The sequence below is a fragment of the Thunnus albacares genome, chromosome 18, assembly GCF_914725855.1.
Source record: "Thunnus albacares chromosome 18, fThuAlb1.1, whole genome shotgun sequence".
NCBI classification, from domain to species: Eukaryota; Metazoa; Chordata; class Actinopteri; order Scombriformes; family Scombridae; genus Thunnus; species Thunnus albacares.
In genome coordinates, this window is record NC_058123.1 from 21,797,483 (window position 1) to 21,824,279 (window position 26,797).

At 39.4% G+C, this 26,797-nt stretch overlaps 1 protein-coding gene across 2 annotated transcripts in view; it reads right to left on the bottom strand.

Moving 5' to 3' along the window:
• skor2 (SKI family transcriptional corepressor 2) overlaps positions 1-26,797 on the bottom strand; it is a 117,318-nt gene that overhangs the window by 27,037 nt on the left and 63,484 nt on the right. Inside the window, exon 3 of one of the 2 annotated variants that reach the window (XM_044334255.1) lies at positions 25,940-26,085. In XM_044334255.1, coding sequence (XP_044190190.1) covers positions 25,940-25,961 — 22 coding nt within the window. In that variant the 5' untranslated portion in view covers positions 25,962-26,085. Of the gene's footprint in view, positions 1-319; positions 1,364-25,939; positions 26,086-26,797 lie in introns of those variants that run through there. The other variant, XM_044334256.1, reaches the window with a different exon arrangement.

The following is a 26,797-nucleotide window of genomic DNA, read 5'->3' on the forward strand; positions in this document are numbered from 1 at the left end:
TTATACACCATTGACTTTTTCCACTACGTAACTGAATCTTTCCATAACCTCAACTTGTAAAAACCGATAAGGTGTACATTCCAGGATCTGCTTTGTTTTCCACTGTGTTTTACAAACCAGAATGTTTTGGATATGCGTCACTGAAAAAGAGACACTGTATGTCAACATCAGGAAAATACCATTTTGTGTACTGTTGGGTGGGAGAGTGCAGTTCAGCTGTGGAACAGACTACAATGGAAAAAGTGGTGTTAATATAGCTTTTTTTACATTTACTTTACTTTTTAACATCTGCATTATTAAATTGACTGAAGAGACTCACCCGTTGCCCTGAATGATGCACAGGCAGCTGCACGTCCCACTCTCTCTTTGCTTCAGACCGTCAAAAAAAAATCCTGTACACTGCAGGGATGCAATGCAATAATATATATTATAGTGGGAAAAAAAGCTAACCTCTGGAAATGTTACATGATTTTGTAAATACCAACGCTACCCAAATGTTACTGGGTAACACTGTGCAAATAATCTATAGAATACATGGACAAATGCAGTACCAGTCATAAGTTTGGACACAACTTCTCATTCAAGGGAATGGGAAGCTGTGTCCAAACTTAATGTGCCATTAATTGCTGTGTTTGCAGTGTTGCAAACCAGCTGTTGCATTCCTTTTGTTCGCCTTGTATATTCATATCCATGAAAAGATTAAGTCATTTAAAAGGTATCTCCTATTACTTCTATGCAGATGACATTCAATTATACTATTATCTTGTTTAAGTGCCAAAATGTAGTAAAATGGTGAATTCTATAACTGACTAAACTCAATGGCAGATCATTTTCTACAGGTTAATGTTGACAAAACAGAAGTTCTTATTTCTGCCCAAGGCAGCCTTGTCACTAAGGTGATGGACAGGCCTTGTTCCCTTTTCTCTTCTGTTAAATCTATCCTTTGAAATCTAGGTGTCACTAAGAACCAGGCACTGACTCTTGACCAACTTGCAAAGGGTTCTTGTTTGTTCATGATTTTTCCAGCTGAGGAACTTACTTTTCATCCCATGTAGACTACTGTAACTCCCACTTCACTTGCCGCAACATGACATCACTGGATTGCTTACAAGTGGTCCAAAATACTGCTGCAAAACATTTGAGCAAGTCCTCTAAAAGGTCTTCAACATCAGTGCCTGACCTCACTAATGCTCTTGAGTCTGATTAGGGAAAAAAAAAATCCCTGCAACTAGGTTCAAAATCTTGTGGAAAGCCTTCCCAGAAGGGTGGAGGCTGTTATAGCACCAATAGTATTGAACTGAGATGTTCACCAAGCACATATCACAAACAAGATATTTAAGAGAAAACAGATGTTTTATGTGTTGTATAAGCTGTCTGCTGGCCATCTTAGACATTTGGGTGCTGTATGCTAACAAATTTCAAGCTGCAAAGGGAACCACTAGACAATTAAAGATCATTTTAATTCTTGTCATTATCTCTTTAACGATTAATGAATAATAAGAAAAGTCCATATGAACCTGAAAAGATTTCTTATTAATTAGAGATTTCCAATTGAATCCAGAATCCTCTTTATTGAGAGGCAACCTGGTCTAGGGAGAGGAATCAGACAAAACTACAATTTAAGTGAAAAATGAAAATTCAATCAACACAATATAAAAGGTGCAACATCTCATGATGGTTTTAATTGCAATTCCCTCTTTCTCTCTGAGCTGGTGCATGCTAAATGTCTGATTCCTATTTGAACCAAGAAGGCTGCAACCTTGCAGCTCTAAATATAAAATTGTAAAGTACAAGGATTATGCTTAGGCTCATCCTTGCATTTGAGCCTTAGTGGAGGCACGATAAACCTCTGAGTTGTATTTGAAACAAAAAGGGCACACTCAATTTAAGAGCCTTTAAAGTCTGTGTTTCATCTCGAGTATTGTTCTGAGGAAAGAACTGTGGAAAAAGATGTATTTGCATCAAGCACAAGCTGGTACAAAAGATCAATTAGGAGGGAGAATCCATATATTGGCCCCTGTTTCCTTCTACATGTGTGAAAAGAGTGTTTTTTTAACCACTTTCAGACTATGTGCACTTTGAAGAATGTATAAGATGCTGATCAGCAAATGAACTCCATTATGAGCACTGTAAACAAAATTAAGAAAAAAAGGTGTTCTCATCAGGGGACATACCTACAACAGAAGACACAAACTTTTAGGTGTGCAGTCAGACACTGCCGGGCTGTGAATGCTACATCCCAGACATGTGGGATTAGTTTCATATGGCTGCTGCCTCTCCAGCTGATGCAGCTCACAGTTTTATAAGCCTCTGAGATGTACTTGAAACATAAAGTTCATCCTCAACTAAAGGCCAAACATTTCCCAGAAATAGCAGAGGTTTATTTCACATTTGCACATATGTTTGTGTGTACAGACATCATGCAGTTTATGTGTATATGTGTGGTGGTGTGCAAATGTAGATGAGGCATCTTTTGAAATCTTTAATTAATGTGCTGTTCTTGAATTGTGAATTGAGATGTTCACTGCATCCATCAAAACCTTATTAATATAATGACAAGGATTTCATTCCTGATTATTTCTTAGTTGATTAATGTACCTGAGAGTAAAACATTGCTCTCATTAATAAATGTGTGTGTGTATGTGTTCCCCTCAGTGTTTTGCAAAATACACACACAAACACTCTGAACAATGAACAAACATGCTTGTCTTTGCACATGCACGTGCACACGCACACACACACACACACACGCGCACATACACACACACACACACACACACACACACACACACACACACACACACACACACACACACACACACACACACACACACACACAGCAAACACCTAATGATCTCATCCAATTCTATTATCAGAGGAAATATCGGGTTATATAAAGCAAACCAATACACTCGTACAGCCAAGCACACACACACATACTAACAGATGACATATGGCCACAAACATATGGATGCTGTCATCTATAAACCTCACAGCTGCATAAAGACAGCTTATTAGTGAGTAAGAAAAGTGTGTTGCATGGGCCCGATGTTCCTGAAAACTGCTCCACACTTAAAGGGCCGTGATTAATTCAAGTCTAAATTTAAAACGTTTAAGTAAAAGTACGCCTATAAAAAAATGCCAATGTTGAAGTTACAAGGTTTTCAACAAGAGAGCAGAAATAGAAGTAGAGTAAGCACATGGCATTTTAATACCATCCATATAGGTCAAATAGGCATCAAGTCACTTAGCTGCTGTACCAGATGATTTGTGATTGCCGCGTATTTACCAAGGATATCAAATCACTCTCTCTCAGTCTCTGTACATTAAGACTTTCTGGTATTTACAGCATGGCTTTAACTTATAGCACGACATCTGTATATTGAAGTAATCGAGAGTTATAATAGGATCAGAGGTTTCACTGACTGCGGATTTCCATGCAAAGGGTTAGGGTTAAGGTCAGGTATTTCTTGATCCTCTGAGATGTGAATAAATTCTTTGTAAGAGATTTTCTGTTTTGTATTGGTGGGAATATTATTATGTGGTTGATTGAATAGTTTCATTAACTTATTTATAATTTTAAAAAAGTATGTACTTATGGTACTTCCAGCCAAAGGGTAAATCAGAAAAAGAAAAAAAAAAGAAAACTAAAACAGGCCTTCTGCCATTCTGTTTAATTCATTATTATCATAAATGATGACCACTTTTGGTCTATGGCATTTAATATATCATGTGAAAATATCACAAGTATAATGAGGACAGGCAGTGCTGGAGATTTACCATTCATAAACACGCAAGAATACACAATATGCGTGTCTACAGCTTAGACACATAAGTTAACTCTCCAAATGTAAGTAGAGAGAGATAGGAATTATTGGCCCCAGATGTTTCCATTATGGTCTTATTGTTGTGTGACATAAGTTTTCAGGATTAGGATTAAAAACATATGTAGCATCTGTTGAACTGCTGCAGATTCCTATACATTTGACAGGGCAAACAATACATTATTTGTCTTTTCTAGTTCAAAATACTATATTTTTAATCTAATATTTATCTTATCTTTAAAACAAAGGTAATATTATACATACATATACATATATACTACAAACACTGGATCACAAATATTTTCCTTCCCTACAAGTACTGAAACAAATTACATGATTTTTGCATTTCAGAACCATGGACAGAGACACAGTACTGAGATGAAGGGAAATCTTAGACAAAAAATATGAATACATGGTTAAAGATTCCACTGATATCTAATTTGATAACTCAGTTCTGTTGCTATATGAATTTACCTAAATAATGTTGTTATATTAACATTCTGATCCTAACCCTAATCCTAAATCATTAAATACATGGCCTTTACTATAGCGCCACCGCAAACTTTTCTCAAGCTTAATAAATCACAAAGAAATCACAAATAAAAAAATAGAAAAAATAATACATTTCCTCTGACATTAGTAGAGATGCTCTTTATTTTAGGCAAGGTGCGTCCACTATAAAATGTGGGTCTGATCAAGACAACAGAACTACATCACGAGTAAAATCAGCAAATCGGCAATGCAATCCTGAGATCCTCAAACTGGACACTCGCCATTCTTTAACTGTGACTAGAGATTCTGTTGTTGACTCATTGCTAAAACTTTAAAAACATCTTTCACTCCCATTCCACCTCTCCCTTCTGTCTGCTAACACCCTGTGTAAGTCCAGACATGGGCAGAGGTCAGTCCCTAGTCAGCAGTTTGTTACCAGAGTCAGTGCTGTGCCTTGGCACTGCTCCATCTCTGATGTTAGCTCCAGCTCCTTCCCTGCCAGGGAGGTGCCATTGCACATCCTGAGATTTTTTTTAAGAAAAATCACTAAAATGTTAAGTAATTACAAATGCTTTCCATTTAATACAATTGTATTTGTTTTTAGAAAAAACCCCATGAAGAATTAAGCCAATTCGCTTAAACAACAGAATGTTTGACTTAACTATAATGAAATGCCCTAAAGAACGAGTTGCAGCAAAAGTCAGTACACCCTTCATTAATGAGACTCCATTCTTTTATTTGTTAATATTTTCTATGTCTGCCTTTATTTTTGATGACAGATTTGATCCTTCTGGGCATGGATGATACCAGTCTAGAACAAATCTGCGGAGAGATGTTCTGTCATTCTTCAAAGACGATTCTTTTCAGTTCCTCTTTGCTGGAGGGGTTTTGTTACTGTCATCTTTAAAATACTCTAAAGGTCTTCTGTTGGATTCAGGTCAGGGGACATACTTGGCCAGGTCATAGTTTTCACTTTTTTCTTCTTTAAAAAGCTCTTGTGTGATTTTTGCAGTGTCTTTTGGATCATTGTTATGTTGGAAAATTCCTCTCCTGCCAACCTTCTTGAGACTGGGAGTCATCTTTTCATTCAGTATTTGGGTATACAAACTTGTATTCATTGTGCCATCTATACATATCATCTCCCCTACACTTTTTGCACTCATGCAGCCCCAGCACAGATTATTAAACTTTTAGGGAGTTAATTCTGCTGTTCATCGTCTTTCATTCCTTCCATCTGTGTCACTGGGCGTTCCTCCTAAATCCTTGGAGAAGACTTGACTGATGTGTAATGCCGCAATCCATTGTATTTGGAACTCAGAAAAAAATGACCTCTGACACGGAACAGTGCAATGAAACAGTCATTCAAGTTAGAATTTAAAGTTGGAAACTCAGGCAAGATCCATCTAGGTGGGTACATCGGCAGAAACACACCTGACATCATAGCAATATGGCAGCGCACACAGTGAACAATAAGCAGAATTACCTTTTTATCAATTTTTACTTCATGTAGTGTTTGTGTTGTGAAATGTGCTGTAACAACTTTGTAGTTGCCATTTCCATTCAGTTGATTTGTGTTTCATAGAAGTCTTTGCAAGCATGTGGTATCAGCCTACGCCTCCCATCTCTTTTAAAGTGTGCTGATCTGTGAAATCAGCTGCTGTAGTGTTGAATTGGGATGAAACCCACATGGCCCTCCAAACATCAGTTTGCTGCACGCGTCCATGTTTACCCGAGCAAATGCACTGGAATGCTTTTAGATTGGAAGTCGGGAATACTGACTTGGAACTATTGACTTCCGACTTGCAATGGATTGCAGCATGCTTTCTCTCCCAGCTATTCCTCCTCCTCTTTCCCTCCCTCCCTCCCTTCGTTCTTCCTCTGTCACGTCACAGCGTGTCCTGCGGGATCCGGGAAATGATTAAGGAAGACAGTTTCAAATACCTTTCAAGTCTCTCCCTGATGGCACCGCAAAGTAGGTGGGCATGGAGAAGGTGGGAGTTGGCAAGAGAAGCATGCCGAGCTGCCTGGTAGAGACAGGAGAGAAGGTGAATTTAAATTTGAGTTTTGTCTATTCGTGTGTGGAGTGGAATTGGTGAGTATACAGTTTGTGTGTAGATGAGGCGGCAGAAATGACTTCTTGTATCTTGTTAGGTGATATAAGTGTGTGTTAAGTTGTGTGTGTGTGTTCAGGTTCATTAAGGTGCGTTTGCAAGGTATCAGAATGTCAGTGAGAATAACTATGTGTTTGTATGTGTTTGAAGTAAGAACAAGACAATAACAAGACAGAGAAACAGATAAGAGAGGAATAAGTAAAACAGATTGAAAGAGCAAATATGGCCTTTTGAGCTCCCATAGCAAAATATATTATCTCCATTATATCTGTAATAGTTCACATAGGAGAGTCTAGTTCACGGTGACATACATTCAGGGTCCCTCATTGTGACATGCTGCTCATTGTGGCATGACAGGGTGTGTGCATGTGTGAATACATATGTGTGTGTGTGTACGTCTGTGTATGTGTCTACGTGCTGTATGTGTGCGCACGGGTGGATGTGAGGGAGAGATAATGAGATCTTGTTCAGCTGAGGCCTGGTCTTGATCCCCAGAAGCCCTGGACTCATTTCAGTGAGAAACCTCTGAACGGAGTGAATACGAGACGGAACACCTCTGGCAGAAACACAAACTCGTCTAAAGTATGGTATCCAAATTATCAGCCTGCTACGCACTGTAAGGCGACATAAGTCCAGGATGAGAGCCTTTGTTTTTTTTGGTTCAAATAATACAAGAAACTGTCCCCCCCAGCTGCTTTCTAGAGTCTGCAGGGTTTTTCTTTGTCTACTGGGAAACAGCCTTTTCTGAGCTGCCCTTTTTTAATCTCTCAGCCTGTACAGCAGAAAGAAGGAGCACTGAAACTGAAACTGAAACTTGTTTTCATCAACGGCACAGTACCGGTTGGGAGGGGGGTTGTTATGGGATTTGGGGAAGCATCTAGTTAATCCTCACTCAACTGACAAACTATGCGTCTTTTCACATCTGTGGCAACTATGTCCACATCTCAATGTCACTCTGACAACATTTGCTTATTTTATAACAAGACTGCATTTAAATACGCATAAAACATACACATCTTCCATGTTTGTGCCTCTGTAAATTAGGTTCAACATCAATTTGGCTAATTCTGACTGTAACCCCAGGGGGATTTAGGGGAACCTTTTTCTAGCCTGCCCTCTTGTAGATGTGACTCACTGGTGTAACCCAAGTTTACATACAATAAATCGTTTGATAGTTGAGGGAATGTGTGAAAGCTATGAGGTGCCCTGCAGACTCAGGGGACAAGTTTTAGGAATGAGTTGGAATTTGTTTTTTTATTATTTTTCCAAAATAATATTACAGAACAGCGACAGCACCCTAGGTCTCGTGGTTGTAACGTAAAAGCTGACGCACCTCAAAATTCTTATTTTTGTTTAAAACAACAAAGGTTGCAAGACAACACTTCATACAAGCCAAGGGTAACTGTGTTCAGATCAACATTAGCACTGAATGAAAAAATGTAGTCTGATTAGATCACTGCATTGGCACAGCAGGGGAGCTGAAGCAGAGGGCTCTGGGGAAAGACTACTGCGACAAAAAATAAATAAATAACATAAGTTTAAGTTATCAAGAAAAAAGTTGAACCTGACGTCATTTTTTGCAGCAACACAATGGAACATAATCCGGTGATCTACCTTTCTTTCTTTCCTTCTTTCTTTCCATCATTTCCCCTCCCTCTACTCTCAATGCCTGTCAGCTAGCTTTCCGTGTGAGTTAGCCAAAGCTATCACTGTTCCCTTTTCTTTTTGGCATTGTTCAAACTAAATGGAAACAAGGTAATTAGCTTGTTACAATTAAAGCGAGACGAGCGGATGAATTGTAATCACCCGCAATGGAGTTCCTGCTTTCTTCCCTGCAGCCTCCAACAGGCCAGCTGAGCTATCCTCATTTGCATAATTAAAATATACAAATGATAATGGATTTTGTAGTCAATGTCCAGAGGCTGCAGAGGCAGGGATGAGAAGAAAATATGAAATCACAATAACAACCACGCTGGCTTCGCCTAGAGGGGAGGGGGGGGGTGGAGGAAAGGAAGGAGATGGGAAGAGAAGGAGAACATGATGCTACTGGAAAAGATGGAGGGAGTGAAATAAGGATGTGAAGATAATGGAGGATAAAAGAAGAAAAGAGAAAAGGCAGACTGAAAATCAGGGAGAGCAGAATAAAGGTGGACCAATTACATTTGCAAATAGCACACACGCCTGGCCCTGGCCTGCGTTGCCCTCCCTCTAGGGAAGTCTTTTGCCTGATTACATGAAATTGGGATAGAATTAAACATCTAAGAGTTGTCCTAAGACAAACCGAAATGAAATTAGAACCCGACTTCTTTTTTACCTTGGAGCGCCACAGAGCCGCACGACAGGGAGGGAAGGAGAGATGGAGGGATTTTTGCAATTAGGCGAGGGACAATGTCGGTGAAATTAGGCCTTAGAGCTGACTTCATACTCCCTCTGCTTTTTCTTTTTTTTGCGCTTTTCCTTCTCCTGGCTTTCTGTATATTTTCCTCTCTTTTTGCCATCAGAAAGTTTGGAGGCGAAACAGCTGTGATCTCTTGATGCTGATGTGGTAATAGGCTTCAGATATACACACACACAGAACCCCACTACGCCAAAATTCACATACACTTGTGCCCCGGTGAATTGGCCTGTATGGAAGCTCAGTGCACAAAGTGGCATTAGAGTGGTGTGCGCCGTGAGCGATGGGCATGGCCCCAAAATAACAACTGAGCGGCTCTCCAGTCGCCAAACAAACTTCTTTCCTCTCTACAGTAGAGGTTTGAGGGAGGATGTTCTTATGTAGTGAGGGGCCTCCTTAAAAACATGAGTGTTAACACCTTGCTTAGGGGCTGACTGAGATCCTCTCGGCCTCTCCACCAATTTAATTCTGCATTATATTTTGTTGCCCACTCAATGCTCCCATTCCAGCCCCCTGTGACAGTGATAACAGGCTATAAACAATGGATGGATGGATGTACATATCATATCTAATTTGATCTAATGTGAAAAATAAGATAGAAGATCTCTTTTTCTCATTTTCAACAAGTCTTCTAACCACTAAAAACACGACAGGTTGCTTGCCATTGCCTTCCAAAACCAACCATAATCGTCAAAACAACATTGCTTGTCTGAACTCATATGACTGTTGTTGAGATGTCTTAAGCGAAAAAGAACATTTTTGACTATCGAGCCTTCTATTAGCTCACAAGGAAACCTCAGCTAATAGCTGATGGAGACCTTGAGTTGACAGCTCAGAAAAAGGCTAGTTAGTGGACCTTGAGTTAAGGTGTCTGTCAAATTGATAGGACTTATTTCTGATCTGCCTCCCCATGCAGTTAAAGTTAAGTTCAATTTAGGCACAAATATTCTTGGTTAAAGGGGCCAAATTATGCTCTTTGTGATTTTTTGTTATTTATATACTGTTATGATGTTGGATATCTATGTTAAACATAGTCAAAGTTCCAAAACTTGAGGTTAACATGTGCTTTTGTACAACCAACCATCCACATCCTCCCAAAGAGGTTTTGCAGTGGCATAACGTCATGCTGCTTCCACCTTTACAGACAACAGTCATTCTTCAAACAATCAAACAAGGTCATTGTCAGGAAAATGTGAACTTCTTTTAAGCTTTTGAACAAATGTCCAGTTTGTACCCCTCCATATGAAAGGAATGATTGTGTGCTGCATTTCTTCTTATTCCACATTTTTCCATCTCTTTGTGTTTACCTCTAACTCAAACGCTCCTTTGCTGCTTTACTTCTTTCCCTCTTCCTCTGTAGCCCCCCTTTTATCTCTTCATTTGGTGCTATTCCCCCGAAAACTGTATTAACAGCATGTGCGCAATGAAATGAAATGTCCATGGTGTTGTTTGACGGTTCCCTTCGTCTCTGCTTAAACAGTCATTTTCTCTGTTTTTCCCCCTTTTCACTCTCTCCTTTCATTCCCTTTAACACATATATTCTCTGAACTCATTTCTCCTCCTCTTCTTTTCTGTCTCTTCTCTCTTTGCAGCCCTTTTCTTTGTGTCCATATTCACTTGTGCTTTTCTCCGACCTTTTATTTTGTCTCACTGTGCGTATGTCTATACACAAATGTGTCGTTTTAGTATTTAATCTTTACTACTTACATTTTGTGCTTTTGTAGTTGTTAAGTGCATCTTCCTCCATGTTTATATGTTTGTATATATTTCCCCGTTTGCATCACCCCCCCCCCCCCCCCCCTCCTCTTTTCTTCTTTCTCTGTGCGTGTGTGAGTGAGAGCAATAACAGTGGCAGAGCTGTAAGTAAATAATGAGGAGTAATCAAAGTTAATGGAACCCAATGGGAGCCACAGCTTCTGTGTGTGGCAATAATCTCATTTAGGGAGAGAGGCAGATTTAGTGGATAATTGGGGCCTAAGTACTCGCTGATTCCCCTGCTAACTAACTAACTAACGGAGCTGCCGATGCTCGTTTTGTTTGCAATCACGCCGACACAGATGGAGCACAAACAAAGAGGAGACGTTCAGTGCTTTCCTTTGACTCAGCTTCTACTGTTCTTCTGGGCTTTTCTTTCTTTTTTCTTCTCAGCTTTTTGATTCCCTCCCCTCTCTATCCACTTTCACTCCCCCTTTATTTTTTCATGCCCTCTCCTCTCCTTCTTTCCCTTTTCCTTGTTTTCTTCTTTCTTTCCTTTCTTCTCTTTTTCCCCTTTATCTTGTACTCCTCTCCTCTTCCTCTCTCCCTTCCTCCTGCCCTGTCTTCTCATGCATCTCCTTTTTCTTTTTTTATCTTGTCATCCCCTTCTTTCTTCTACTTATTCTTTTTTCTTCCTGCCTTTCATTTTATCTCCTTTCCTTCTTTTCTTATCTACTCCTTTGCTTCATTCTCTCCCTCTCCTTTCTTCTCGTCTCCCTTCCCTTTCCTACTCTTCTCCCCTTGTCTCGTCTCATCTCCTCTCCTCCTCCCCTTCTCATACCTTTCTTCTCCTCTTCTCCTTTCCTTTTCCTGCATCTTGTCTTGTCTTTTCTTCTTTCCTTTCTTTTTCCCTGTCACCTTCTTCCATTTCATCTGTTTTTCTGTCCCTCTTTCCTTCAATTTCATCTCATCTCTTCTTTTCCTTTGTTCTCCTTATGCACTTTCTCCTCTTTTTCCTGTCCTCTTCTTCCCTTATCTTCTTTCATCTCCGCTCATCTCCCTTGGTTCCTTTTCACCTCATTTCTCACTCTCATTCTTTCTTTCCTTTCTTCTCCTCAGATTTCCTTTCCTTTCTCTTCATCTTGTCTTGTCTCATTCTTCTCCTTTCTTCTTTCCCTTTCCTCTTCTTCCCAGTTTTTCTTGCCTGTCATCTTGTTCTTGTCACTTCTTGTCACATCTCATCTCCTCACCATTGCTTCATTCCTTTCTTCTCATTTTTCCTTCTCTCCTGTCTTCTTCTCTGCTTATCTTCTTGCTTTTCATCATCTTTTCTCCTTCTTTCATTTCATCTCCTCTCATTTCAGTTGTTTCCTCTCTTCTCCTTTTTTCTCTCCCTTTCTTCTCTCATTTCCTTTATTTCTCACTTCTCCTTTCCTTTTTTCCTTCCTTTCAGATTGTCTTGTCTAATCTCCTTACTTTCTTTACTTTTATCTCGTCTCATCTCCTGTACTTTGCTTCTTTCATTTTCTGTCCTCTCCTTTCCTTATTTCCTTTTTTCTTTTCTTTCTTCCTCTCCTCCTCTTTTTGCTCTTTATCTCATATCCTGATTTCCTTTCATTTCTTCTCTGTTTTTTATTTCATTTCTTCGCTTCTCTATCAACTGTCATTCCCATTATGTTTTCATGTCCTCTCCTCTCCTCCTTTCCTTTCTTACATTTCTTGACCTTTTCTTTCCTTTTCTCCTCCTCCCATCACTCCTTTTTTTCGTTCCTCTCTTTCTGTCTTGTCTCATCTCCTTTCCTCCTCTCCTCTCCTATCAAGTGTGTGTCTATGGCATAAAGAGAGAGAGACTTATGCATATATGTGTGTATTTGTGTGTGATGGAGTTAATGGAGGATGCTGTCAGTCGCACAGCGGGGTTCCACTCGCTCTTGGGAAAGACCAGCATGCTTTGCTCCAGGTGTGTGTGTGTGTGTGTGTGTGTGTGTGTGTGTGTGTGTGTGTGTGTGTGTGTGTTTTTATGTGCAACGGGCCCTGACTCAGAGGTGTCCAGATGTCATTATGGAACAACATTGTGTGTGTGCTGCTTCTCTCTATGGCTATACTGTAGCATTGAGTCAGTGTTGAGTCTTAAACCCTCAATTTTACAGGACAGTCAAATAATTTACTCAGCATGATGACTGGAGCATGGCCAACATCTCTCTCTCTCTCTCTCTCTCTCTCTCTCTCTCTCTCTCCTGATCCCTGAGCTGATATCTTCCTTCCATTCTCACACTTCTACACCTCCATCTTTTCTAATTATCCATCTCTTTATTTCATCTCTATTTCTCTTGACTTCTTTCTCACTTCTTCCACCCCCCCCCCCCCCAAATCAGTTTTTTTATGGACATGGATCTCAGATGAACATCTAAATACAAAAGGAAATTCACTAGAGAAATAATTAACAAACAGATAAAACATAAGCTACCTGATTTCCCCTGTCTCTATCTTCTGTTTACCCATTTCTATCATCTTTTATTTGTTTTCTTACTTTCTTTTTATCCTTTGCAAGTTTTAATTGAATTGAAAAGTGAAAAAATATTGAGAAGCTCCCTCAGAATTGGTTCAATATAACAGAATCTGCATTTCATCATAAACTGCATCATATTGGACAACACAGACTGAAGGATCAGCCTGCTACATTGTCAGACTTAAGTAAGAGTCTAACTCTTGTTATCAATGGCAATTAAACCTGCAACACAGCCAGCATTAGCCTCGCTTTTGGCCTAACCTGCTGTGAGTCATCACTCTAAGAGGTTTTTCTTCTCTGACTGCACACAGCAGAGTTTGATCATTCGATGTTGTTACAAACTCATCAAGCAGAGTAATTTTTCCAGGGTGCCAAAAAGCCTTGCAGGTCAGGTCACATATTTAAAAGTGCAATTTGCAAAGCCTTCTAGCCATGTTTAATATTTTTAAGTGTGGTTATGCCACTGTGATTATAAGTATATGTGTGCAGTGTGTGTGTGTGTGTGTGTGAATACATCGTGATGTGTCTGTCTATGTGGGCACACATGCATCGCCATGCGTGTTTGCGTGTGTGTGCACGGCTTACAGCAGCCCAGCAGGACAAAGCCAGACTGTAAAAGATGTATTTAATCTGAAGATATTAGACTCAGGTTATTTTTACTTACCAGCGCTCGGTATTAAAAAGCATAGTTACAGTTATTGTGCAGTCAGGAGGTAGTTACGTTTATTGGAGGGGACCTTGGGAAAGCAGGATGCAGCCGAGATTAAACAGGCTGTTTAATCAAGGAGTTCGCACACACACACACAAACACAAACCGTAAACACATACTGAAAAGTCTTTATACTGAGTACATACAAACACATTGCACAATTACACTTTTAAATCTGTACAAATACAGTATAAATATGTACACCTCTAAAAATAGAACAGCAAAATCGGTTACACACACATACACTCGCAGGCATTTGCAAATACATCTAAGGCTTCTGAAGCTTATGTGCACAATGTTTCAGTAAAGTCCCCCATTACATAAATGAGCAGGATAAGATGCTTAGACGTTATTTACACAAGGGGCAAGAGAGGATTAGGATCAAGCCCTGTCAATCTCTACTTTCGTTTCATTCTTGTTTCATTTATTTATTTTTCCTTTCCTCCTTTACATTGTTTCCTCCCTTTTTCTTATTCTTTCTCAACCTAAATCAAACGATTAGTCAACTGTCAAACTTGTTGACATATCCACTAAAAAACCTTTACAAAAAGAAATCTTAAATATTTTTTTTAAATCACCTTACTTTTGATGCTTTTTTTAATACTGTGTAGTGAACACATACTGTCAGTACATGATATATTTGCTAAAAAGATATGAATATTTCAGTAGAGCAGAATAGAATACTGTTGGTACCTCAGGCCTCCAAACAGTACAAACAGTATCACTAAGTGAGTCCGAGAGTAAATCGACCTCTGAGTCTGAGTGCTAACTGGAGCGACTAGTCATCCTGTCAGCCGTCCTGATTGGCTCATTTAAATACCGCTCAGGTGTAATTGGTTGGCAAATTAAACTGTCATTATTGGACAGGCGAGGAGGGAAAAAAATCACAGGGGAGTGACAGGACAAAATGGCCGCTGTTCCCTCGTGGGAAAACTCTGGGAAATAAGGGGAAAGCCTGACACACACACACACACACACACACACACACACACTCCACTCAAAAACGCCTAATGCCAGGTGTGACAGACAGATGGACACAGACACACACAGTTTGAGATCTCATTCTAAAGTATATATGATGCATGAACTCACTCAAACATGCATAGATAAACACAGAGACTAAGTGCACATACAAAGTGCATCTAAATTTCCATTTTCTTAAACTTTATTTTACTTTTCAATCCATTGCACTTACTTGTACTTGTGACTAAGGGTTAACAAGCAAATCATACCATAATAAACCATGGCTCACTGTTACAGTTTAAACTACTTGACAGTATATTTGTTGTATTTTATCTAATTGGAACAATGCGCAAGAAATATTTCATCAATATATGGTAGCCACCAGTGATGCAGGTATTCAGTTTGTTGCAATCTGCAACCTCACTGCTAGATGCCACTAAATCCTACACACTGCACCTTTAACACTAACAAAGGTTAACAACTGTTTTCATTCTTACACAACTATCTGCCACTTTTCACTTGTACAACTGAGTGGAACATCATAGATGTCTTGGAGGAGGAAGCGTCCAAAAACATATGCTGTTATCACTATTTGTACAGTTCATCATGTACAAACGTTAACAACTTTTTCATATTTAGCCAGCTTAGGAGGATATTTACTAAACCTGTTGCTAATTACCATCAGGGGTGCACAATTTTTTTATTTAGCGGGACATTTACTAAGATAATAGATGTGAACAAGCCCAACTCAAGCTCAACTGATTTGCATGAAGTGCCTCTAAATAAGATCTGAACCAAAAGGGCATAAAAGAAACTCTTTTCTTCTGTTCCAATTGGAATATTCATTGACGAGATTGGTGTATTCATTGTGCTAGAGATTATATTAAACTATATGTGATATATTAGTTACATATTCTGATGTCAGCTAAAAAAGTGGCATGTCTGAATGTGATTGAATGAGGTTGAACAATCTGTGGGAAAATTTTGATTGACCATTCCATTTCTGAAAGAAAAGAAAAAGTCCAATGGCATGACTGGATTTAAAAAGCTGTATTTACAGTAATTTGTTTCTCTGTTACTAGAACAGTTATGACAGATTCTGAACCTTATATGTCTTAAAAGCCTCTCCTTGTCCGCCTTTTTCCAATTCAACAATCTGTTTGTATCATGCATCTCTGGTCCACTTTCTGTTTTGACATGGCTCAGTAATAAAACTGATGGATGGACGGTGACCAGACCTTCTCCAGGTGAACCCTGACCTCCCAGAGTGTGTGTTTGTGTGTGTGTGTGACTATGGCCCATCTGTGTGGGCTGTTAAGAGCCTCTCTCTCTTTGCCCTCTTATTCTGACCCACATCCTCAACGGTCAACACTGAGAGCACTCAGGCCCACGGGAGTGTGTCTCTGTTTCTGTGTGTGTGTGTGTGTTTATGAGTGTCAGTACATGCAGGGGTGAGTCTTAGGAGGGCAAACAGACACACACACACTGTTTTTCATGATCTCATCAATGGATTGTGAATACAGTATTAACGATGGCTGGATGGCCCCTGGCCACTACTTACTGAATCAGATATGTGACATGTGATATGGCTTCAATTTGAAATCCATTTGTAATGTAATATAGCAGTGTACTTCATGTGAAGGTCAGGACCAAAAGTTGGGTCATTGAAAGATCATAATTATTTTAAAGCAAGCGGATGGCCACAAAAGCAAAGTCATTTGCTCTTTTTGAAATTCTGGTAGATTCTGGTGGATGGATGCTGTATATATTTTGAGCTTTAAATATGTTATATTTGCTTGAAAGTCAAACATTGAAAAGATATTTCTACTTTACACTAGTGCAGCAACTAATGATTTTTGAAATCATGAATTCATTTGCCAATTATCTTCTCGATCAATAATTTGGCATATAAATTGTACAATATAAAGTGAAACATGCCCATCACAGTTTCCCAGAGCCCAAGGTGACATCTTCAAATCGCTTGTTTTGTCCAACCAACAGGCCAAAACCCAAAGAATTCAATTTATAAAGATACAAAACAGAGAAAGGAAGTGAGTTCTGACATTTGAGATGCTGAACCCAATTTTTATAATCAATAATAAGCATCATTAATGATTATTTCCTGTCAAGCTCTGGTGTGTCTTTTAAAACTTCCTCAAAGTGTTAACTTAACTCTGACGGACATTAGCTGTCCTGTCGTAAACTCTAGCAACACTGTTGATCGTAAAATCTGCAGAAAATGCACGAGAAGCATGACATTTTCCCTAATCTTGTTCTCTCTTGGAGATACACATACAGACCCCAGGATCCCCATATTCACTGGAGCAATAGTTGTGCTGATTGCTTAAGGACAGCTGGTCACTGCTGAGGGAATGGACAGAATGTTTTTAATATCTTTTCCTTTTTTCCCTTAAGAGTTGTTCCCAGTCACAAATCTGACTGATTGAGCTCTAGGCTGCAGTTGAGTAGCTTTGTTGTTACTAATATGCAGCAAACAATATTAAGTGGGAGATTAAAAATACTTTGCATCTGACTGTCACACAGTAATTACATGGCTTTAACTGTTACGCCTGGCCTTACTAGAGGATAGATACAGAGCTGGAGGTTTCAGCGGGGAGCGGAGAATGTTTTGCCTCATGCTATTGAACTATTAATATGTGGTATTGAATATGACATTATAATGGCCAACTGTATTCTGCTAATGACATGGTCCAGTGAACCATCTGTCTGGGGAACAAGAGGACAGCAGACATTAGATAGGCTGTCAGAGGTGATACACACACATATACACACACCCGATCATAGATACTTGATGTGTGCACAGACACACACACAGAATCACACACAAGCTCACAGGGTGCCATTAAGTGCTGTTTAGGGTATAGCCTTTGCTTGGTGCGTGTTTGAGTGCGTGTTCTGGTGCACAAAGCTCAAATAAATGGATTCAATCCCTTGACGAACTACGTGTGTGTGTGTGTGTGTGTGTCCCAAAGCACTGTGCCCCTGTTGTGACATCATCTATGAATGTCATAATTGAGGGTCGGTAAATTGCCGCTTTTCCCCGCTCAGCGTCACCCCATGTGTCAATACTGAGGTTCAAGGTGACGGAGCGGATCAATACACAGAGACAGGAGCCATCCGCTGAATTTACAGCCCAGTAACAAGAGAGCCATGAAACTACGCTGCTGTAGCCTTCAACGAGCTGCTGGACGAGACTGCAGCGCTGCCGGCGAGCATTTGTCAAACATGCACGCCAGTGACTCTCCGTGGAATTTTGTTTTCTTGTTGTTGTTTTGGGGGGATAATTTTGGTGTGAGCTTTGCATCAGTCACAGCTCTGGGCAGTGCTTTCTTTGTAGATGCAAAAGAGTTTTCATTTGGATGAATTTTAGGCTTTTTTCTCAGTAGATGATTTGACTTATCATAGACGGAGAAGCACAGGTGAAACTAATAACATTATTTTTTTGTTATTGTAGTTCATTGTTTCTTTTAATTGTCCCGGTAACTCATGTATGTGAGCCAGCAGGACCCTGGCAGTGAAACGTCAAAATGAAATGCAGCCATTATTAATATTCATAATTACACCCATGCTTCAATGATCAAAGTAAGCAATGTAATTCAGTACTGAGTAATTTCATTTTAGGCTACTTTATACTTTTACTTCACTGCGTTTTAGATGGACGTATCCTTTTCACTTCACTTAATGTAACGGCTGTAGTAACCAGTTAATATACAGAATAAGATGTAACATACATTACATATTGATTAGTTTGCTAACATATTAAAATGCTGTAATAACAATCAAATATAATAATATATAAATAATAATATGACACTATGAAAGGGGCTGTTCTGCATAATTGGTACTTATCCATATTTTCAATTTATTTCATTGATAATACTTATGTGCTTTTACTAAATGGATACAATTGGATACAGAAGGTCATATGTATGTTAAAAAGTTGGTCAAAAGTTGCCGCAATCATTCCTCCTCTCCACTCTGGCTACTGTGACTCCACAATAAGAAATGAGGGACAAAATCCACAATCCTTACCCGGTGCAAAAAGTTTTGTTGAAGCGAACATGAGGCTTGAGCAGTTTAAGTTAGTGGGTATCTTTGTCCTGACAGTTGCATGCAGGTTTAATAGGTACTGGTGTTTTGTCCAGGCACCAAACCTGTATGTCATTACCACAGTGTATCCCTCCACGGAACGAGGACTGTGGAGTTTGTCCCTGATTTCTTACAGTTTTGTCATAATAGCCTACATATGGGCCTGTTGGTATTGTATTAAGCAAGACTTGAGTCTCAACCTATTCTTTAAGTGAAATTTTGAATGCATGACTGTTTCTGGTAAATGACTATTTTTGCACTGTGTATTCCTACCGTTTCTTAGAGGATCTGGATAATTCTTCCGCCACTGCTGTGCTTTTCCTGCTATGACATGTTTTAATGCCTGCTGTGAAAAAGGCAAAAGCTGTGTGTGTGTGTGTGTGTGTAAGTATGCTGTGCTTTTGACGTTTGTTCATCACCTTTACAGTGAAATAATGTAAAGGTACAGGCATGGATGGATTTCTGAATGACAGACATGAAATAAAGACACACTACTGTACTCTTCACAAATGGCAACAATAGAAAGAAAGCACTGTACAATGATACTGTACTGTATGTGCTATCTTGGGACCTTCAATAAACAAACAAAACAGCCATTTTACATTTCTTTGGGTTTGTTCACAGTGCTTGTGCATGAAGTCACATACATGCACAAGAGTGTGCACACATGTGTCTGTGTGTGTGCATTTATGAATTCATCACAGCAGCTACAGTGTCCAGCAGGCATGGATGTCACAATGATAATAGGTGAGCTGTGAAGGTGACGATGCCTGCCGTGTGTGTGTGTGTGTGTGTGTGTGTGTGTGTGTGTGTGTTCCAGGTGATGGATTAGCTTCATTTCCAGTGTAAGCCGTCTGTTGTGAGTGAGTGAGTGAGAGTGTGTATGCTTGAACCCAAGCAGCAGGAGGGAGTGTGTAAGTGATATGTGTGTCTGCTGGACCATGTGTGTGTGAGTATGTGTTTCTGTCACATTGTGTCTATTTATATGTGTCTTTACCTGCACGTGCGTGTCTCTGTAAGTGTGTGTGTCTGTGTGACAGTGGCTGAGTGATGGGTCCAGTATAGCGTGTAGTATAGCGGACAGACGCTGGGTTTCTGTGGCCGGGGGCAACGACGAGATGTGTGTACAATCAAACGTGTGCTGACAGGCGCGATGGACATCACACGGTTATGATGACCTCAACCTGCTGCAGGTAACACCCCCTCCATCACACACACACACACACACACACATACACTGAATTACTGTTGGTGTTTCACTTACTTTTTAAACTTGTTGTAGAAAAAGGCATTTGAAGAAACATTTGACCTAATATAACATTCTGTATAACATAGTTACAGAAAGCACTTGTTTCTGATTGGTTGGTAGATGCCAACCAACATTAGGACTAATTTCTTACTCTTGCTATGTCTTCCGTTTTCTTCTCCAAAGACATTTTCTAAAAGCAACATGTTCAGTTCTCTGGACCATTTCAAATATTCTAATCAAGTAATGTAATTTGATATTTGTAATAGATATTTGCAGTTATTTAGGGGGTGACGGTCAGGGGAGATTACAGGATAATTTCAGTTTATTACATCTTATTTTCACAATTTTGTTCTTCATTTCTATGAGTTATGATGATAATGTACCCACCAAAGTCACTGCTGAGATTTGGGAGCAAGGAGAAATTGCTACAAAAGAAGTCTGATAGGGCAAGAAACACGAGCAGTCAGACTGACCACTTTACTTGGTGGTAAAAATGAATGTGACCATACTTGAAATGTCTTAATACTTAAAAATCCCTCATTGCACAGGAAAACGATGCTAAAGTTCTTTAGGTCAAAGTTGAACAAGTAGGTTGGTCTTTGAAAAAACTGTTATGGATGTTTACAACAAACAATTTGGGTCATCAGTTTGCATTTTTCTTTGGTTTCTCCTCCAAATAAGTTTGACTAACTCAGGGGTTTCTTTAAAATCCATAGCTGGTAAGAGCTAAAGAAAACATCTTGGCAGCTGAGGTGATGTTCAGTTTGACATAATTACCCTTTTCATGTGAAAATAAATCTGAAACCTTTCAACAGTTGAAAGTTTAAGATGCTTAAGCATTGAAGACCTTACTCCCATTAAAGAGGAGACAGAATTATTCTGATTTATTTAATAATACACAGTGACCTTATGACTTTTACAGTACAGGCCTTTAACAAGGGCAGCCAGGACTGTGCGCAAAAATATTCTTGAAGTGAATATATTTGGAATATATTATATACATACAAGTGTCTCATCTAGTCTGAAAGCATCTCCCTCATGGATAACATCTATTTGGTTTCAAAAAGTGAACTTCAAGGTTTCATGGGTTTGACTGCATGTCTGTTTGTATGTGTGTGTGAATGCTAGTGTGTGTATGTTGACATTTGTGGATATGTGTGTGAGTGTGTGTGTGTCTTTTTTTAGTCCCCCTGTGAGCCAAAAACAAGGTAAACGTATAATAATAACATCCTCAGAATGTATCTCCCCATCTTTCTCCCTTGAGCAAAACAACCCACACCACACACACCTCCTCCCTGCCTCCTCCCCCGGCAGTGCGAGGAGCGTCCGGGTGTGAAATGTAAAAGGGAGAACGCTGTCGTTCAAACTGTCCCAACGACCAGCGTCTCCCTTTCCCTCCCTCCTTCCCTCCCTCATGCTCTTGGTCTCTTCCAGCAACTCTACCTCATGTTTGTTTCTTACTCTATTTCTCTGTCATCTTTCTTTCTCTCGTTCCTCTCCCTCCCTCCCTCCCTCCCTCCCTCCCTCTCTCTCTCTCTCTCTCTCAGGTGGGCTGGCTGCTGCAGGTTGCAGGTGCGCAAGACCCCTCAGCCAATGAAAAATGAGTGCCGTCGCGCGCCGTGACTTTGATGAACCTCGCCGTACGTCGGCCTATCACTCTTCTCCATTTGGCTTCCCCCGGAAAAACTGCCCTGCGACACACACATACACACACACACAAGTAGCAAACGCTCTGGACCAAATATTTGTCTTGTTGAAGGAAGAGGCTGCGCTCGGGTAGCCTAAACACACGGTCAAGAGGGCCTTTTTTTGTCTGTGTGTGCATGTGTGTGTGTATTCACATAATACCCAAGATGTGAAGTTTTTTTGAGATTATTTTTAGACACGTCTGTTAAGAGTGATTCGACTTTGAAGTTAATGCACTGAAAAGTTGACTGAAGCTAAGTAAAGTGATCTTCAGCAATAGGCTGAAAGGTTTGGTGTAATATTCAGTATGTCCTTAGTGAGCCATATAAATTTCTCAAGACAAGTCAGTACATTTCAGTAAAAAACAGTCCTTTCTTTGTATCTGGTATTTGTTTTTGTTTCAAGGCCTTTTACACTTTCCTCTGTATGTTTACCTTCTTCATTTTCATGTTTTTGTTTCTGTTACCAGGGTCATTGGTTTTGTTACAGCAAATGTTTATCATTTTTGTACTTGGGAAATCAATTTTCTTCTATCCATTTGGTACATTAAATGGCACCAAAATGCCCTTGAAAACGAGATGATGTATTGCAAGAGCTTTATCCTGACATAGCCTAATAAAAATTATCCATGAGTCTCATGGCCTGTTGCAATGTAGATGTGGTAGCTTGGCATTTTAAGAATGTTTTTTTTTTGTTTTGTTTGAATTCATGCAGTTAGAGAGTTATTTGAACCTCAGCCTCTGCTGTTAGCAGGGCAGCAACAGAATGCTAAAGGATTGGATGTTCATTACTGCAGTGCTTCTTGGGACTTGGAGTTGTCTTCTCTTTGAAAGTTGTTATGGACCTAGTCTTGTACATCTGACGTTTGTCCAAATGAATCTCGCCTAAAACCTATGGATAAAAATGAGGACACTTCCTCTGAAACAACCCCATCCACTTCACCACTCTGTTATGTGAACGTTCTGTAAATGTCCACTCTCCCTCTATCTCTTTCTTTCTCATTCACACACACACACACGCACGCACGCACGCACGCACGCACGCACGCACGCACGCACGCACGCACGCACGCACGCACGCACGCACGCACACACACACACACACACACACACACACACACACACACACACACACACACACACACACACCACATTTTCCTCTGCAGAGAACATTCTTGGATGTTTGAGGAGATGTTGATGAGGAGATGAAAACACAGCACTGCTAAGAGGTCAATGTGTGTGACGCTATGCATGCTCACATGTGTGTGTCACAGACATTGTGTTTCTGGTATCTGCTATGTGAGCAGCTATAAGAGAGTCTGGGAGCTAATCCCTCCCAGTTGGTCCCTAATCCTGTTCTAATCCCTTTAAAACTCTCTATCAGCCTTTCAGGACCTCAGTGGGGTTAAATCTTGTCAAGCCGCATACCAGAAACACACACACACATGTACATGCACACTCTTAAACACTCTGTACTGTTGGTTGAGTGTTAACAAGTCAACGTCATCCCTCGTAAGTTAAATGAGTTTCTCTCTGCTTCTTAAATGGGATTATGTTGAGGTTTTCTCACAGCAGGTTCTGGTTGAATGAGCCTCAGCTTAATCTCCCCATCTTCATCTCTTTGTCTATGTATTCTCTCACACTCACTCTTTGTTCAGAGTGACATGAATGAATCGTTCAAAGGATTAAGAAAACACCAGAATCTCACCTGGATATCAACATTGCTCTCTTAAAAGGCATTCACATTTTTTACACTTAAATTCAAGAACATATTGACATATGAAGGATAAAAGACAGTATTCACATGTAACTGGCATTTCTTCTTATTAGCCTGCACCAGTGCTCAAGATTGGTGAACTGATCTGTAAATGTACAGTATATGTTCTGAACAACCAATAGCAGTGCTGAACCCATTTCACACTAACTTTGATGTCTGTTTTAAAGTGTGAAATCAAATATAATTCTAATAAAAAAGGTGCAAAAATGTTTTATTTGAGTTGAAAATGGTTGATTAATAAATTAGTCGGTCAACCAAAAGTAATCTGCAACTATTTTGATAACTGATTCATCTTTAAAGTTGTTTTTCAAGAAAAAATGCCAAACATTCTCTGGTTCCAGCTTCTAAATTTCTCCTTTTATTAGTCACAGTCAACTGGCTGTCTTTGGGTTTTGGACTGTTAGTTGGACAAAACAAATTTTTAAGCCAAATGCAATATTATCAAATAATATCACATTGGGATTAAAACAATTGTGATGTGCATTTTTTACTATTTTCTGACATTTTATAGACTTACCTCTTACCACTATAATAAATGAGAAAAAAATCAGCAGGTTATCCAATAATGAAAATAACCATTAGTTGCAGCCTTATTGGTGGGTTCATTATTTTCTGTATTGAGACAACTTGCAGTGCACTATCATGCTTATACAATGACTACTTACCAAAGCAGCGTTTGTTCCTTTAAAGTTTGCTTGTAGTTAGTTGAACTCATAGATAGAGTTGAGTAGAATGCATTTTTATTTACAAGTTCAGACCAGAGCTACAGTATGTTTACAATGTCCAAGTAAACAATTTTAACAAACACTTGTCAGCTAATGAGAAACAACTATAGTTTATGTTTTTGACTATATTTTCCAATGAAACACATCACACCATATTGTCTCTTTTTTTGTACAATTTTATGTAAAAATGTCTGTAAAGTGAAAGAAGTACCCATTTTCATTATACAAGCATGCACAGACACACACACACTCCCTATAATCCTCTTGTCCCCCCCCCCCCCACCCCACCCCCCCATGTACACACACACTTCCCAAACAGACAAACGCATTACAGAAATGAAAAACAAGTGGGAGGCTGGAGGAGAGGGAGGGATGGAGGGGGAGGGAGGGGGAGGAAGAGGGGGACGAGTGAGATTTTATTTAAGTGTTCTTGTAAGCCATCTAAGATATTAATGTTGCAAAGCTACTTATCAATATTTAAGAACATAAAAGGAGTGTGAGGGCGGGGGCCGGAGGGTGGTTGTGTGCAGTGAGGGCAAACCAGGAGGGACCTGCACTCTCGAGGTGTGTGTGTGTGTGTGTGTTTGTGTGTGCGTTTGCCAGAACCAGAAAACAACAATCAGAGATGAGATGAGGTCTCTCTGACAGTTAGAGAAGAGGAATTGCTCAGTCTCTGTCCCACTAAAAGCTTTTTAACACGCCCGCAAATATGTATATACACACACTGACACTCACACAAAAAGTGAGCGCTGTTAAGTGATGGTCAGGATGGTAAATACAACTGCTAATGCCTCATAACCACAATATACTTATTTTATGTTGTGGTTAAAATTTACTGATTTATCTTTATGAGTGTATTTATGCATCTATATATGTACAAATATATGAATTGTGTTTATGCAAATGTATGTATGCAGGTGTATAGACGTATGGTATCAGTGCTTTTCAACCAAAATGCGTCATTGAAATGTGGAAAGTTTCTCACTATTTATACCTTGATCTATTGCAATTGTAGTATTTATTATTGTTTATTTATATAATAAATCACATTTGTCCCAGAGGATTTTATAATCTGTAGAGCATATAACATCCTCCTTTAAAGTCTCAACAGCAATATAGTGTATGAATAAGCAAAAACTCAACAAAACAAACAAAAACAAAAAACTACTTTATCAAGAAAATCACTAAGAATCCTAACGGGGAGCAACAGAGGAGGAGAGGACATGTAGCAGGTACAACTATTTTCATACGTTTTAATACATTTTTTGGGTTTGATCAACCTAAAAAAATCTGTTACACTCAAAGTTCCATTATTTAGTTCAGCTCACATATATTCAAAATAATAAACTATTAGAACCTTGTCAGAATTACCTCTTCTTCACTGAGGCTATATGTTTACAGTGTGTGAAAATTTAAAAAACAATTTTTGCACATTTCCCCAAAATTCAGCTGAGCATATTTAGTCTCTTTGGGATCTCCTTTACAATAACAAATACAGTTGAGTTTGAGCTGCACATCATGACTTTGTAACAACTGACCCACCAGTAAATAAGAGGGCTTTAAGAGTTTAAATAACTTTCTGGCTTTTCTTTTTGGACCGGACATGTAATATTATTTAACAAAGTGAAGAAATCATTACCATTGTCACCATGTCTAAATGAAGATGCTGTCCTACCTTTGCACTCTCCCTCTTACCTCTCTGCTGCGCTCCCCCCATCCTGCCGTCTGTCCATCCATCCCAAACTCTATTTTCTCTCTGCTACAGTCCCTCCCTAAACATTAGGAATCATCAGAGAGGGTGACGAGAGGTCTGCTTGCAGGAAGAGAGTACTGCAACCTCTCTGGAGAGAGAGAGAGATGGAGGGAGAGAGAGGGGGAGAGAGAGTTTTACAACACTACAAAAATCCTTTTCAATTCTCTCATCAATTAAAACAAGACTAGGTCAAAACCCAGTATATGGCTGGACCATGTGTGAAACGCTAGAGGGCTTTTAATTTGTAAGTTGCCTGGTTACCATCAGACATGGACATTGCAGCATTTTTAAGATGTTTGTTTATATGTAAGTTTAAATTTATTTATTTGTAAAGCACTTTTCATACAATAGTTGTAACTCAAGGTGCTGTACACATAAGAAACACACTAAAATACTTGAAATACATTGCACCAGATTTTGGGTGTAGACTATATGGTGCTGTTATAAGAAGAAGATTTAGTCTATTTTTTATATGTTTTATATATTATTTCACTTACCCACCACCCGAAAAATAGTTTTAATCCAGTAACTATCAAGTTAATCATTAATGCTGAGTGTAAATGACCCAAACACAGTGTGTTTCACATGTGTAAAGTAAATGGATTCATAAATGTATTTGTTTTATTGCTTTTATTTTATTTACCATGAACACAGAAGTGCTTATTTAGAAAAGACACTAGATGCATGTAACATGTGGAAATTGACAGGAAGTTACACTGGTGACAGCACACAGACCCTCTCTTCTCAAACAGGTGTTTTTTTGGATAAACTGACCACAATCTAAATCGTTACTTTCTCAC